This window comes from Penicillium verhagenii (genome assembly GCF_028828195.1).
Source record: "Penicillium verhagenii strain IBT 33310 chromosome Unknown utg000004l_segment0_segment0, whole genome shotgun sequence".
NCBI classification, from domain to species: Eukaryota; Fungi; Ascomycota; class Eurotiomycetes; order Eurotiales; family Aspergillaceae; genus Penicillium; species Penicillium verhagenii.
In genome coordinates, this window is record NW_026643168.1 from 508,484 (window position 1) to 523,988 (window position 15,505).

At 50.1% G+C, this 15,505-nt stretch overlaps 6 protein-coding genes across 6 annotated transcripts; 3 read left to right on the top strand and 3 right to left on the bottom strand.

Moving 5' to 3' along the window:
- Positions 1–376: 376 nt before the first annotated feature.
- Positions 377–885, top strand: N7466_003121 (putative small nuclear ribonucleoprotein SmG; the record flags this gene model as incomplete). Its single annotated transcript, XM_057162518.1, has 3 exons — positions 377–544; positions 697–771; positions 826–885. 3 exons carry the CDS (start codon positions 377–379, stop codon positions 883–885), a joined length of 303 nt encoding a protein of 100 aa, XP_057023633.1.
- A 498-nt stretch (positions 886–1,383) lies between these two features.
- On the bottom strand, positions 1,384–5,166 carry N7466_003122 (transcription initiation factor TFIID subunit TAF2; the record flags this gene model as incomplete). Its single annotated transcript, XM_057162519.1, has 1 exon — positions 1,384–5,166. One exon carries the CDS (start codon positions 5,164–5,166, stop codon positions 1,384–1,386), a length of 3,783 nt encoding a protein of 1,260 aa, XP_057023634.1.
- A 1,029-nt stretch (positions 5,167–6,195) lies between these two features.
- N7466_003123 (uncharacterized protein) lies at positions 6,196–7,768 on the top strand (the record flags this gene model as incomplete). Its single annotated transcript, XM_057162520.1, has 6 exons — positions 6,196–6,223; positions 6,288–6,391; positions 6,450–6,575; positions 6,639–6,682; positions 6,737–6,814; positions 6,865–7,768. The coding sequence occupies 6 exons, from the start codon at positions 6,196–6,198 to the stop codon at positions 7,766–7,768; spliced, it is 1,284 nt and encodes a 427-aa protein (XP_057023635.1).
- A 308-nt stretch (positions 7,769–8,076) lies between these two features.
- On the bottom strand, positions 8,077–9,439 carry N7466_003124 (metal-dependent hydrolase family protein; the record flags this gene model as incomplete). The annotated part of the gene is made up of 2 exons (XM_057162521.1): positions 8,077–8,736; positions 8,801–9,439. 2 exons carry the CDS (start codon positions 9,437–9,439, stop codon positions 8,077–8,079), a joined length of 1,299 nt encoding a protein of 432 aa, XP_057023636.1.
- A 634-nt stretch (positions 9,440–10,073) lies between these two features.
- On the top strand, positions 10,074–11,726 carry N7466_003125 (uncharacterized protein; the record flags this gene model as incomplete). The annotated part of the gene is made up of 2 exons (XM_057162522.1): positions 10,074–11,269; positions 11,336–11,726. 2 exons carry the CDS (start codon positions 10,074–10,076, stop codon positions 11,724–11,726), a joined length of 1,587 nt encoding a protein of 528 aa, XP_057023637.1.
- Positions 11,727–11,878: 152 nt separating this feature from the next.
- Positions 11,879–14,629, bottom strand: N7466_003126 (alpha-L-rhamnosidase; the record flags this gene model as incomplete). Its single annotated transcript, XM_057162523.1, has 1 exon — positions 11,879–14,629. One exon carries the CDS (start codon positions 14,627–14,629, stop codon positions 11,879–11,881), a length of 2,751 nt encoding a protein of 916 aa, XP_057023638.1.
- Between the last annotated feature and the right edge of the window lie 876 nt (positions 14,630–15,505).

Consider the following 15,505-nt stretch of genomic DNA (forward strand, 5'->3'; position numbering starts at 1 on the left):
GACTTTGGTTTCGACTTAGTTGGCCGCTTAACAACGGGCTCTGTATGCAAGCCTATCAGTTGGACAATTCCCCACAGCTAATATAGTAATGTCACATACCTTGCGTGGATCCCCCATCTTCCTCCTCATCATCCCCACCAATCTTCCGTGGTTTCCTTCTGTTTGAAAAAGCGGAGCTCATATTTGGCGCGATTGTGATGTTAGTGCGGCGTGCAGGAAGAGGTGCGCCGTGCCGCGAGCTCATGAGCTCTTATTTCTCTTATCGCTTATCCGGGTCGCGGATCAACCTCTCTCCGGCCACCGATACCACAGCACCGCGAGATGGGTTCCACTCGAATCTTGTCAAACCAGCAATCCGATTACCAGCTTGCCCAATATGCCTCAAGCTCAGCCGGAATTGAAGAAGGTGTGTGATCATTCCGTCGCTCTCTGCTTACCACACGTCTTTCCCCCACTCACAATTACCGCGCAGTATATGGAGAAGCGGGTCTTCTGCCAGTTGAACGGCAACCGCAAAGTTATTGGTATCCTTCGAGGCTACGATGTACGTCCAATCCTCCCCTCTTCGAATCAAACACCCCAGTGCAGCTTGTCCGATCATTTAGAGCTAGGATATCCTTCTCCGCTCGTGAAAGATCAGCCATCTGCCAAACAGCCATCTTCCGAAAGAACCACCACTCACCCATTCCTTTCTAGGTGTTCATGAACATTGTCCTCGATGAAGCTTTTGAAGAGAAGGCCGGCGGTGAGAAGGTCGCCATTGGAATGATTGTATGTTGTTTGGATGATTTATCCTATTTTACCAAGCCAGACTAACAGCAGTAGGTCATCCGCGGTAACTCGGTCGTCATGATTGAGGCCCTTGAACGGATTAACGACAAATAAGCGCACCACGCACAATCGATGACATTTTCTCGAGGGAGATAAGCGCGCGGCTTTGACCGTAGCTGGGGATGATCATAATGGCACAGGGAGTTTATCGGTCGGTTGCTCATCCAGGGACCATCAAAACCATGTTTTTTTTTTCTGCTTCTACTACTTCTGCTTGTTTACTACGGAATATTCTTTGATAACCTGAACAAATACCACCCTGGGTTACAGCGGAATTTTACAAGATAAAAGGACAGGTGCTGCGTTCGAGCTCTCATCCATATGCTGCAACCTTGGAAGCAATCTACAGGGACAGGAAAGATTGCGTAGGCAAAAAAATAATATGGAATATGGTATTATCGATGAAGGTACTAATTGACATTTTCGCGCCTGAGACCATGCTTGTTTTTCCTCCCCCTGAATGATCGAGCCCTTGTTGCAAGAAGAAAAAAAGTAAGAATTCAATGAAGATCGTAAAAAATACATGGTATTGAAGGGCAGGGGTCAGGGGTTTCATTTTGGTTTTTGTCCGAACTTCAGCTTCAGCTTCAATGGGCCTCCAGTGGATGGGGTGCCCGGGGTCGAAGAGCCGGGAGTTCTGGTTCCCGAAGTAGCGGAGGATGGTAGGGGAATGTGAAGCTTCGGGAGGGTCGCAGAGGATGGGGTGCTAGGAGTTGAACCGGTCTTGTTTTGTTTGAAAGTGATGCGAGGAGCAGGCGGCGGCATGCCTGGTTCATCACGCTTACGCTTGGGAACGACAGGGGCGACAGGGGCGACAGGGGCGTCTCTTGATGGTACCAGGCTGGTACGAACATTTTCTGACCGGAAGAACCGCACCTTGCCAAAACCAACTTTCTCGACCTTCCAGTAGCGAGGGTATCGGAGTTTGGCGTGTTTGGATGTAATAGGTTCAAACATGACATGGCAAAGGTCTGCGACATCGGCCATCTCATCAATTCCAATCAGCCATGAGTTGCACGCAGCCCAAATGTATTCCTTCAATGACGCATCATGATAGAGTTCCCGTTTGAGGGCCTCGATTGCACCAGGAACAGTTTGACGACGCGCCAAGTCAGCCTGTCGAACCTCGGTGGATGACTCTTGCTCAATGATCAAGCCATCGCTCTGGTTAGTCTCAGGTTGCGGCGCGCGTCCAAATGCAATCATGGCCAGTGTCCGGCCAAACGCCCGGAGGCAATTGCGACGGACATAGGGAGATGAGTCACTGGTCATAGTGTAAATGATCCAGCGAAGCAGATCTGGACTCTGAGAAATGTCCAAATCAACCAGGCAATCGAATGCTTGCAGACGAAGAAGATCATAAGTCCCAGCCCGTGTGTATGGAATGAAACGCATCAGGTCCGTATCCAAAATTTTGGCCTGCATCATGTGCATTTGACAGTGCAAGGCGGCTCGTGAGTAGAGATTTTGGTAAGAGCTTGACCACTCATCCATTCGTCGGTACCGATCAATTTCAGCAATGGTGTCCTTCTCTAGCTGTTCTTCGGCCTGAGCTTCCAGGACACGCTCCATATTGAAATTAGCCAACTCATCTTCCTGTCGAGACTCATTTCGGCCCAGGAGAGCATGACAAAGTGAGCGCATCAGCGACGCCACGTAATAATTGTCAGAGTACGCATTGTTTGAGTTGTCGTTGAATTTCAATTTGTCAAACAGGAAGCGCTTGACCCGCATAGGGGTTTTACCGCTGTTGTCGCGCACCTTTGAGATTGCCTCTGGGATTTCTTTTTGAAGAATGTAAGCTGCGATGTCAGAGAAGTCATTTGATTTGGTCATGGGAGACCCCGGGAAGCAGAACAATTCCTGGAAGATCTTTTCCAGATGGAACAATCCAATCCAATCGACTTCATCCTTGGCGTGCTTGACCATTGCCCGCACTGCGGTCACTCGAATTCCGTGAAAGTAACGACTGTCCATGATGGTTCGAGCAAAGATGCTGGAAATCAAGCTATTTTCACGCTGAGCAATCATCGCTTGGAGGGCTTCTAGTTGAGCAACGACGTCTCGGTCTTGCTGGAGTTGTGACAGGTACATGTACCCTGGCATATTCAGTTGGAGCTTGCAAATCCATTCGAAATCCGCATCCATCCGGATCCATTCGTAAGACTCTTGGCCCATTCTTTCTTCGTCTTCCTTAGTCCAGTCAGACATGCGCCAGTCTTGTACCTCTTCTTCTGTTTGGAGAACATCTCCGAGACAGTACAAGAGAACTTCTTCTTGGGCCTCTGGGTCGCCGTTTGCAACAGCACGTTCTCGTTGCTTTTTGTTCCGCTTGAGCCGCTTGTACTTGGTGTTGTATGGGATTTCAAACTTTGTGAGTCCCTCCTTAATCTCCACGATATGTTCATATGGTGTACCATCGGCCTCGTGGATTCGGAGTGTCATGGAACCGGTGAAGACAGGTTGAAGGGCACCAGCCCAGACGTGGCGAACTTCTTCCTTAACATCTCGCAGGAACGCATCCTTGTCAAGGTCGCGTACTGTTGGCTGCTCACTTTGCACTTGTCTGATCATCATTTCAACCACAAGCTTCTTCTTGTTAAAGCGCTGCGTGGCCACGAAGCGCGGACAACCGGCGCCGTAAACCCATTGTTGGAAAAAGACATCGAGTTTCGCATGACCCAATCGCTCACACATTTTTTGGAATAGGGATGAGGTAATGGCCCTATTGGGAATATCTCCCATGCGGGAATTGAGGAAAATCCGATTGATGATTCGAGACATCGTGGCTTTTCCGCTTGCCTTGGTCAGACGACGATCCAAAATGAACAGAACCAGGGGTGCTTTGAGAGCAATGAATCGTGATTCAGATGGATCAATTTTGAGAAAGTTTCCCATGTCATAAATCGAAGGACGTTCCCAGTCTAGCTCGCAAATTTGATCGGAGGTTTGTTTCAGACGAAATCGGTATTCGTTGTTGCCGCAAAGCTTCTTCATGAATGTATCGGTGATGTACCACGCAATGCCAACTGTGACCCAAGTATCCGCCGGCTCGTTGGGGATGATATTAATTCCAGTCCACTGACACGCCAAAGCGTGAACCAACGCCCGAGTAGAGTCATACATAGGATCAATGATCTCCGCCGGGAAAAGAAGGTGGCTGCTGCAAATTGACAGGCAAGCTGTGGGCAATGTCTCCGGGTTGACGTCGTCGACAAAACAAATCTTGTAGCTCGAGAACGGATAAGCGCCATATTGCATAGAGAGGAAATCAATGGCCTGTGCCATAGGAAAACTGGTGTTTTGTACATCATCTGCTTTGCCCGGTAAACAGAATGCGTGCAACGGGATAGCATTTTGACCAAGTTGTTCATCTTGATCACTTTCACGGAAGTCCGCAAGATTGACATATTCAAAGGGACCAACAGCAAAACCAAGTTGTCGAGCAGACAGAGGAGCGTAACATCCAAATGATACTGTTTTCCGGCTGGCATCCTTTGGGTCCACAATGTCATCCGTCAACTCGCCGGAGCACACCACCGACATGTCAAGCCCTTCGTCATCTGCAGAGATTTGTCGAGTTTGCGTTTTTGATCGAGAACCGGAAGCATCACGGGTCTTGGGATCGAAGAGGTCTCCCAACGTTGAGGGGCAGGAGATCGAGATGTCCCAGGTGCAACGTGAGGCTGTATCATCCATGCAAGGGAACAAAGGGCATCCAACTCCAGAATCTAGCGAGTTCGTAGTGTATGCATGGGGATAGCGCCGGTCGCCGCTATCTACTCCAACAAATTGCAATCCATCGCGCACACGTTCCGTTACGAATTCAATATTCAAAGTCAGGGCCTTGAATCGTGGAAGACTAGCCTCTGTTGTCCGACCTCCCACGGGCCCATCCGCATCATCCCCAGCACCCTGCAGGGCAATTTGTTCTTGCGCCTCTGCAGAGAATGGGTCCAACTCTTCGATTCTCACGGTTTTCGGAATGGATAACTTCAACTCGGGTTGACGGGGGGTTTTGAGAAGGTAATCAAGCTTCGGCGTTAATCGTTGGTAGTATTGCGCTCCGTAGAGCTGAATATGGTCGTAAGGGTCAGCATATTCCCAAGTCGGGACCCCTTTGCCGTTCACACTGATGCGTTTGATTTCGCCCTGGCGAAAGTTCAAGCATATATCCTTCAAGTCATTTCGTTGCGGGTGGATGGTAATTTCAGTACTGCCTCTCAAGCTCTTGCTGATGAAGTCGATCTCGAGCTCGACCTTTTGATGCGCGACGGTAAATTCGAGACCCGGTGCTGGAGCGCCGCCAGCGTGCATTTCGACGACGCCCGGCATCGCGAAATATCCTCAATAATTAAAAGCAAACGGTGGTAAGCGCGGCGGGCGCTTTAGGATTTATCAACCCGTCATACCCAGTAGGGTTTTAACGGGAGACCATCACAAGCAATGAGAGAAGCTTGCTGAAGGTAGAGGGGGAAGGTTGAAGCAAAAGTGAGATTGCGCGCGACTGAATGAGACGGTTCTGCGTAGGTAGCTTGGTAAATGGATGGGGTGGAGGTCAAGATTGGGAGATAAATGAGCGAGGAGAAAGCGATCGAATGGTTGAAATAATTATTGATAATTTTAGAAGGAATGAGGGCGAGAGATGGAAGGTAAAGAGGTTGAAACAAAGAAATGAAGCAACAGCAGAGACCGAGTTGACTTTGGTGAAGTGGATCGTCGCGTTCCAATGATGCGGAGGTTTGCACGTGATATGCTAATAGGCCCGGAGGACCTACGTAAATTGCACACTAGATTCACAACAAGTGCTCCGGTCCTAGTGAATTACCTCCCTATCTAAAGTACTGAGTAGGTACTTATGTCAAGTACTGCGTATCTACTTACTTAAAGTACTGTATAGGTACTTATCTCCAGTACTGAAGATACTAGTAGGTACCTTACCTAGTTGGAAGTATGGTAGTTATTCACTAGAATAGACTTTACGTGGCTGCCTGTTTAGATTCAAATAAGATGCAACAATAGATCACCTGAGCTATTAGTGAATACTGTGCAGGACAATAACTTTTCCAAATTTGGAAGCTGGTATGAAGAAGTTTCATATGGACCCTCCGGTCCCAGTAGACTCCCGTACAGCACGTGATCCCCGACAGAAAATCCCTTAAGTGAGACATTCTCAGGACCCTTATTTCCCTTGGCTATTTTTGGGTCCGCCAGTTCAATTTGGTGCTTTGACCTAAGGCTCTTTAATCTCATTTTGACTTTTTGCCCCTGCAACCTTGTCTTTCGGCCAAAAAAAAGGGTGCGATATATAACAAGTTCTCCCGCTGCCTGAACGTGCACGCGACGCGGCTCTCAGTTTCCAAGATGGACGTCATTCATCGCATGGTCCAAGGTTGGTTCAATCATACCCAACTGATCCAGGGGTCGAGTACTCACCAATTTTTGATTTACTATAGAGACCCAAGATTCCCTTTCCGACGATGCGCTCCTCCCCCTTAAGTCCTACAAGTACTCCAGTGTCGACAAGTCTCCTATTTCCAATTATATTCTTCGACACTACGTATGAACTCCGAATACGGCAAAATGGAACGAGGGCAAATGGCTGATTGGGATAACAGTGGAATGCTTTCGTTGAACTTCTCCCCATGTGGATGGCCCCCAACATGGTGACCCTGCTCGGGTTCGTCTGGATTGTGGTCAACGTCTTCTTGATTGTGTTCTTCATGCCTGATCTATTGGGACCGGTATGTAGTATGGAGGGAGATAGCCGTGCATGAGCGATTACTAACTTTTTTTTTTTTGCATAGGCTCCTGCATGGTTGTACTTCAGCTTCGCCCTCGGCATGTGGATGTTAGTAATGGTTTCCTCCAAACCACCTTTCCTTCTCAACTGACAATGTCGCAGGTACTCTACCTTAGATAATGTGGATGGTAAACAGGCCCGGAGAACGGGAACTTCCAGCGGGCTGGGAGAATTGTTTGAGTTCGTACCGTCCCTGAGCTAGCCGTGGATGAGTTGCTGACGAACCCTAGTCATGGAATTGACTCCTTGAACTGTACTCTTGCTAGTCTGTTGGAGACTGCTGCCATGGGATTCGGTGCTTCGCAGCTTGGTGCCTACACCGCACTTGTTCCCTGTCTGGCGATGTACTTTTCAACCTGGGAAACCTTCCACACTCACACCCTATACCTCGGCTATTTCAATGGCCCAACTGAGGGTCTCCTCATTGCCATCAGCATTATGATTGCGTCTGGTATTTGGGGACCGGGCATCTGGGCCCAGCCGATCACCGATCTGATCAACATCCCCCAGATCTTCGGTAACAACTCCGTGAAGGATTTGTGGGTGCCGATCCTGGTTGGTGGATTCCTCCTGGGCCACCTCCCAGGCTGCGTTATGAACGTGTATGCCGCACGCAAGAAGCAGGGCTTGCCCTTCACCCCCCTCCTCAAGGAGTGGGTGCCTATGATTTTGTTCACTTTGTGCAACGTTGCATGGCTCTTCTCCCCTTACTCCCACCTGCTTACCGACAACCACCTTGTTCTATACTGCTGGGTTATTTCTTTCGTCTTCGGCCGTATGACCACCATGATCATCCTGGCCCACCTGCTGCGTCAGCCCTTCCCCTTCTGGACTGTTCTGCAGGCTCCCCTGATCGGCGGTGCCGTGTTGGCGAACTTGCCTCGTCTCGGACTCCCGATGGTGAGCGCATGGGTGGAGGTCTGGTACCTGCGCCTATACTTGCTGTTTGCCTTTGTTATTTACATGCACTGGGCCGTCCTGGTCATCAACCGCATTACCACTTTCCTCGGAATCAACTGCCTGACCATCCGCAAGGACCGCTCCGCGGCTCGGGACAGAGTGTACCGTGACTTTGGTGAGGCCAGCCTCGGCGCTTCCAGCAATACTGAAGGTGATGCCTTCAAGAACCACTGAATTTTGTGAGGAGCTGTTACATTTCCCTTCGCATTTTCATATAATGAAACATTAGGCTCGTCCTTTCAAAAGGAAGCCACACTTTGCATGTCGCCTCGATGAACTCGTCCACGCATTGTTTCTTGCCTTGTCTATACGCCCCATATATGTTGTAATTAAAACAAAACTCATACTGCCTCGATGTTTTATCTGGCATGTCATGACCTTGGAATGGTCACATTCGCAGCGTCTTCTCTCTGCACCCATGTACTTATGCAAACCAAATGTTAACTATTATTGATTATTTTAGAACTGGATATTCCACCTCTTTACACTTCAGCTGTCAACTTCTCCCAGCGGGAAGTCATAACTCTTCCTTCCTTGATAACACTGAGAATGCTTTCATCCGCCCGGTCCAAAACCGTAATGTCCTCCAAAGGATTAGCATTAAGAATCAACATATCAGCAGTGAATCCCTCCCGAATCTGACCCAACTGGTCTTCCTGCATAAGCAGACGCGCAGCATTGATAGTGGCACTGCGCAAGATCTGAATAGGCGTAAGAACCTTGCTACGAACAGAGAACTCCTTGCTCTGCGCAAAGTGCATCGGACCCAGAAGATCAGTACCGAAGCAGACCGTGACTCCGACATCCACAGCCATCTTCATAGCGCGCAATCCCTTCTCCAGGACCTCGTCGTTCTTGGCCGCGCTTTCAGCAGGCAAGAAGTTCATCTGCTTGGACATGACGTGCGCAATCAGAGTAGGTGTCAGGAATGTGCCCTTCTCAGCCATCAACTTGGCCGTTTCCAGGTCAATCAGGTTGCCGTGCTCGATTCCGCGCACGCCGAGGTTGATCGCTTGTTGGATGGCCTGGGGTGTGTAGCTGTGACTTGTCACGTAAGTACCGGCATTCTTGGCAACAGTGACAATAGCCTTGATCTCCTCGTCGGAGAACTGGACATGGTCGATGCGGTCGGTAGGGCTTGCCTGTACGCAGATGAACCGTTAGAACGCCTCCCCAGTGCCATATCCAAATCCAAGACCAACTTACCACGCCACCACCACCCATAATCTTAATAAAATCAGCTCCCTGGCGCAGCTCCTCACGCGCATACTTATAGCATTCAGCAGGCCCATCAACAATTCGACTAATGCCCGAAATAGTACCACCACAGCACAACTCCTCAGAATGGGGTCCACGCATATCTCCATGTCCGCCCGTCTGCGAGAGCGCAAATCCAGCAATGAACATACGCGGGCCGGGAAGCACACCCTCCTCCACGGCCTCTTTCATAGCCAGACTCGCACCGCCGCAGTCCCGGATGGAAGTGAATCCGCGCTGCACCATCGTCTTCAGGACGTGGGGCTGACGGACAAGACTCATGCGCTCGGTCATGTCCTTGTAGGCGCGGAGATCGGCCTCGCCGGGCACGACGGCGATGTGGACGTGGCAATCGATCAAACCTGGGCACAGGTATTTGCCGGTCAGGTCGATGACGGTCTCTTCTGCGGTGGGCTCGGGGGCCTCGGAGGGGGTTGTGTTGATTTGGGTGATTTTGCCGTTGGCGATTCGGACGGTTGCGTTGGGGATCAGGGCGCCCTCGACTGGGTCGATGATTGTGGCATTTGTGAAGACGAAGGTCTTGTGCGCTTGGCGCTTCCACGGCTTGATGATGCGGGAGATATCCATTTTGTTTGTTTTATAAGATGAAGGTGAATTCAATGCGAGAATGTGTAGTAAATTCGAACTTAATCAATTGAACGTATTTGCGGAGCGCGCTGACTATTTATTGTCAAACAGACCAGATAATTGCCCAACTGCCCCAGTTTTCGACCTCGGCAAAAACCAAGCGCGGATTCTATTAAAATCTCGCCAAAAACCCGCGAAGTATGGCAAGAGCGACTGTGAGCGAGTGATAAAGCGTTGAGAAATGTGGAGATACGAGCGGATTAGAGTAGAGTTTCGCCTTCCACGCTGATTGGTTGTGTCGGCAAGTGCTGCGTTGCGATTGGCTGCATCGGCATCTCTTCTATAAAACCGTCAACTTTCTCTCCGCGTTCTTAGCGAAGTCACTAGCATTATCAACATGAAATCGAATCTGAGCAATTAGTGCCAATGGTGGCGATATTTTCCCCAGTCAAAGTCGCTGATTGGGGAAATTGTCCACGCGTATTTTACCCCAACATATAGCAGTTTGCATATCTTGATAAGAACCCCAGGTACATATAGAGACAGACCCTTTCTCGAACATCTCCCGGTCTGGATTTTTAGTATATAGTATCAAGTCAAAACACTCTTGATTTCTATAGAGAAAGTCTCTATAATGTCCTCACCACCTCCATCGGCTGGGCCACAAGCCTTCGAAACAGAGAAGCAAGATGTCACGACATCCATAATCCCGATCCAAGACCAAGGACCAACCTCCCTCCTATCCGAAATCCGCAAATACCCCAAGATCTCCGCCTACGCCATCGGCCTAGCACTCGCCTTCCTTTTAACAGGCTACGACACCGTCATCCTCGGCACAATCACCGCAGTCCCCTACTTCAAGTACCAATTCGGCGAGCTCTACGGCTCCGCCTACATTATCCCCTCAGCATGGCTATCCGTCTGGAGCGCAATCCAGCCCATCGGCGCCATGATCGGCGCCGCAGCTGCAGGCTGGTTCCAGGACCGCGCAGGAAGACGCTGGTCCCTCGGGCTGAGCTGCGTGATCTGCGCCATCGGGATCGCCATCGCCTTCTGCTCGAACCTGCCTGCGGCAATGGCGTCCAGACGGGGCACGTTCCTCGTTGGCCGATTCATTCAGGGTCTGGGCGTTGGCGGCTCGATGGCCGGTGCGCAGACGTATCTGTCCGAGACTGTGCCTGTTTCTCTGCGCGGTTCGGCGATGGCGCTGAGCCCGACTTTCATGCTGCTTGGTGAGCTGATTGGGGCGCTGGTTATCTGGGGTTGTGAGCATAGGACTACGAGCACGGCGTTCCTGATTCCTTTTGGCACCCAGTGGATTACTGCTGTCTTGCCTTTCTTGGTGGCTGTTTTCATGCCTGAGAGCCCGTCTTATTTGTTGCGGAAGCAGGAGTATGAGAAGGCGTCTAAGGCGATGACGGCGCTGCACACCGACCGCGTGGATACTGTGCCGATGCTGGAACAGATGCGGTTGTCTGTTATTCACGAAGAGCAGGTTTCGGCTGAGCTGTCGTATATCGACTGTTTCACCGGCACTAATCGACGACGTACGATGATTACTGCGTTCGCGTTCATGGTTCCTAGTTTGTTTGGTGTTCCTCTCCTGTCGAGTGCGAGTTACTTCATGCAGACGGTGGGTATGTCGGCCAGTCTCAGCATTGTCGTTCTCATCATTGGTATTGTCTTGGGTCTTCTCGCCAATGCCGTCGGTGTTTGGCTGATGAGTCGCTTCGGTCGGCGTCCCCTCATGCTTGGTACCCTGGCCGCCAGCGCAGTCATCTACTTGAGTATGGGAATTGCAGGCTGCTGGTCTGGACATATTGTGGTCTGGTTAGTCACTTACTCCCCTGGATTGCGAAAACAAAACAAAGCCATGATTTACTAACCTTCCTCTAGGTACACTGCCGTTTCCTTGATTGTTGTTGTCATTGTGTGTGGCATGGGTGCTTGGCCCGCATCTTACGCGATCTCTGGAGAGGCCTCCTCGCTTCGCCTTCGTGCCATGACCCAAGGTATTGGTGTCTTGTGCTACATGTTGTCCAATGTTGTCCTCAGCTTGATTCTCCCTTATATTTACAATACCGATGAAGGAGACCTGAAAGGCAAGACTGGCTTTGTATACGCTGGGCTGTGCCTCATCGCTTGTGCTGCGACATGGGCTATCGTGCCGGAGATGAAAGGCCGCTCAGCGCTGGAGATCGATGCCATGTTCGAGGCCGGCTTGCCTTGCAGACAGTTTGAAAGCTGGTCCAATGATGGAGGATCTATTGATGGCGAGAAGGTATAATAGTTGCCATTCTTATTTTTGGCCAGATTAATGTATTTGAGAACTAGTATAATTTGATAATTGAACAACGCACTTGAACAGTTTCGGACAACTGGAAAAAATTCTAATATTATTCTATCAAACCCAAGGCTTTAATATGCACAAACATCTTCTCATAGCTTAATATCAACAGTGTACGAACCATGGCCAACAAGGAAATGAGTCCCCCCCTCAACCCGATGAGCCGATCCCTCGCGTTTCACCTCATAGGACTTCGCAGGAGGGATCCTTACTAGAGCCTCTGTTCCAAAAGGAACATCAAAACTCAGAGCCACGCTATCCCCACTCCTCCGGAAATCAATCTCGATCAACCCATATGGACAATCAACAGTTCCGCTCACATGGTCAAACTCCGCCTCATAAGGCGGATCAATCTCAAACAAGCGATAAGCATTATCGATCGGCTTCAAGCCAAGCACAGAATTATAAAACCACTCATAGATCGTACCAAGCATATCATGGCACTTGCTCCGGCACGCATCCTGCCAGAACTCCAAGAGGGTCGTCTCGCCGCGGCGCAGGAAGCGCATGTATGAGGGATGTTCCTCTTGGCGAGCCATCTGGAGCACCAGATCAGGGCGCTTCGCGTCCGCGAGGGTATTAAACAGGTAACGGAGTCCGATCTCACCGGCGCGGATTTTCCCGTCGGCGACATCATCCAGGAACGCGGCCATGACGTCCTTCTTGTGCTCTTCCGGGACCAGTCCGATTTGGAGAGCCATTGCCTGGGCGATGGCTGTGCGGTCACGCTGGGGGAAGTTGTCAAGGGAGGTATAGTATGCGTAAGGGCGCGAGGGATCGTCCGTGACGAGGAGATGCTGGTTGTAGACGTCGTAGATGCGCTGGGCCCATTTGTTGAATTTGTCTGCCTCGTCGGATTTTCCGAGCTCGCGAGCCATCATTTCGACGCATTTGAGACACTGGAAGTAGATGGCGGTCTCGATGTTGGCTTGGTGGTTGCCGAAGGCGATGTCGCGGCCCCAGTCTCCCAGGCCGTGCTCGATCAGTCCGCCCTTGCGCTCTTTCGTGCGCATGTACTCCATGTAGCGTACGGCGGCTGGGTAGACCTTTGCGATGACATGTGTGGAGCCGTAAAAGCGGAGGAGGATGTCGGGGAGAAGACACAGAGCACAGCCCCAGGTGATGGTGTCGTGGAGGGGGCCACACATGTACCGGATCTCTGGGGCCATGGTCGGGACAAGGCCACTAGGCTCTTGTGCGTCAAGAATGTCGTCGAGGATCTTGGTGTATAGTGATTCCATATCACGGGTGTATTGTGTTGCGGGAGCAAGCAGATGTGTCACCTCGAGCCAGCCGAATTTCTCAATCTGCGGGCAGTCGGTGTGGTAGCTGAACAGATTGCTGCTGAATGTCCAGTGGAGAGCGTTAAGGAGAGAGTTGACGTCCTCTTTATCTGTTTTCATAGTACCGAGCTTCCTTGCAGCGGAGGAGATATGACGACCAACAACAGAATGAACGAGCGGAAGATCGTCACCTTGGTTCAATGATACACCTTCCACTTGAATATAACGTGCACTTGTGAAGCTGAAGTCAGGCTCCCATATCTCTGGCTCGCCAGTGCCCGCCAGATATATTCTGGAGAAAACTCCTGTTTCAAATTCTTTGAACAGAGGATCTGGCATCAAGACCATCCCCTCTTCATCCACAGTTTCTGAGTATCGAACAATGACCTCAGATCCAGCGGAACCCTCGACCACAACTTGGACCATCGTTGAAGCATTTTGTCCCAAATCATAGCAGACAGTTCCCGGACGAGGGCTATATGTTTTGACAGGCTCGAACGTTTCGTGTAAGATCACAGGTGGCTGTGATTGGTAGAAGATCTGACCTCGCGGTCCAGTCAGTGGCTTAGCCGGGCTCCACGCACTAGCATCAAATCCAGCAGAGTCCCAGCCATTCGGATAAAGTCGTCGATCATGATTCTCCGAAGCGTAGATGTTGGCAAGGGTCGTAGCACTTTTCCGGACAGACCACGTCGGATCCGAGATGAGAGTATCATGATTACCATCCTCATAGAAAAGATGCAGTTCACAGAAGAAGCAGAGCTCATTGCCGTACCGGACATACGTATTATCTTCATACATGGGCCAGAAGAATCTATCATCTCCTCCCTTGTCACCAGCATAGAATCCGTTACCCACATGGGCACCGAGGATATTTTCTCCGGCCTTAATGCGGTCCGTGACATCGTAAGAGGTAAATTGGATACGGCGATGGTAGTTGGTCCAGCCAGGGTCCAATCGGTGGTTCGAGGTCGGTTGGCCGTTCATAGTCATATTGAAATGACCCAAACCAGAGGCAAAGAGAATGGCGCGGGTGGGAGATCGTTGGAGCTCGAATGACTTGCGGAGGTAAATCGGCTTATCGCCCCCATCGCCAATCCAAACGGCCTTCCAGCGATTCGCCTCGTCCTCGAACCATGTTCGAAAGATCAGACTCGAATGCGGCATGTATGTCTGGTTCATGCTATAGGGAGGCAGAAGTCGAGAGCGTGGATAACCAGTGAAGAAGTTCTGAACGGGACTGTGGTGGGCATCATTGCTCTGTGTCCACATAGTCACTCGCCAGTAGTAGCTGCAAGTCGACTTGAAGCCATCGTCGGGCTTGCAGATGATGTTCCTCTGATCCGCTCCTTCCACGCGCCCTGAGTCCCATTCGAGTTTGGAAACGTCCAGATTGTCATCTTCAAAAATGGTGGGGTTGGTGCTCAGCACCACGCGATAGGCAGTTTGTTCGGCATTTGGCTCATCTGTTTTAATGGTCCAAAAAAAGCGTATTTCATCGCTATCAATTCCGAGCACCTCGTCAAACCCGTGGATTCCGCAGCGAACAAAATCCAGCATGATGGCAAACTGGATTCACAATTGAAGGATATGAACCGTGAGAAGAAAAGAAAGCTCAATTGAACAATTCTGGGGTTTGGAGTCGATTAACAATAGGGTCGGAAAAGCCGTTGTGGGGTAGTTCGGGGTCCTTCAACCCGAAGATGGGCCGATCTCGGCAGCCTTTCACAATCGATGCCGGGTCATGCTTATGGACCCAAGGAACGTTGTCGGGTGCGATTTCTAAAGATATTCCGAGTTAAAAAAAGAGGTTGATCTATTCCCGTGGAGTCAACTGGTACTCGACGCGGCCAAAAATATTTGAATGCCGAGAGAGGAACGCGCCCGAATTTTTGCCGCGTTCACCGAAAAAGAATTCCCCGCGTTCTGGAAGTCTCCACTTCCAAAAATTTATGACATTTTGCTCTGTCAGAGCACGTCGATCTATATGTTCAGTTGATCTGATTAAAGTTGAATGGTTAGCTTTCCTATCTTTCACTAGAGGGCGAAATTTGTAGAGCTATGTTCCAAGCACGCATTCTTAGACGTTCCAAAATTGAATGTGAGTTATTGATGACTTGACAGGTTCGTGTTGTTGATCGAATATATACACCCACCTAGTTGGCGTACATTCAATGTGCCAGTCCTGACATTTCAAAATCAATTTCACGGGCGAACAGGTCTATTGAATCAAGTCGGTCGGTACCTGGGCAAAAATCAATAATTTTATATTTCCTTAAATTAGAGGGTCAGTTTGTGTTATTTGAAAGGTTTTTCCAAACCAAGTGAAAACTTAGAACTTACAAGGTGTTTGTGTGTCCTGCTGCGATCTTTCGCCAGCAAAAAAAGTGTCAAGTGAGCTTTCTTCGGCTGGACGCTCTCACGGAGGGAGCTAGG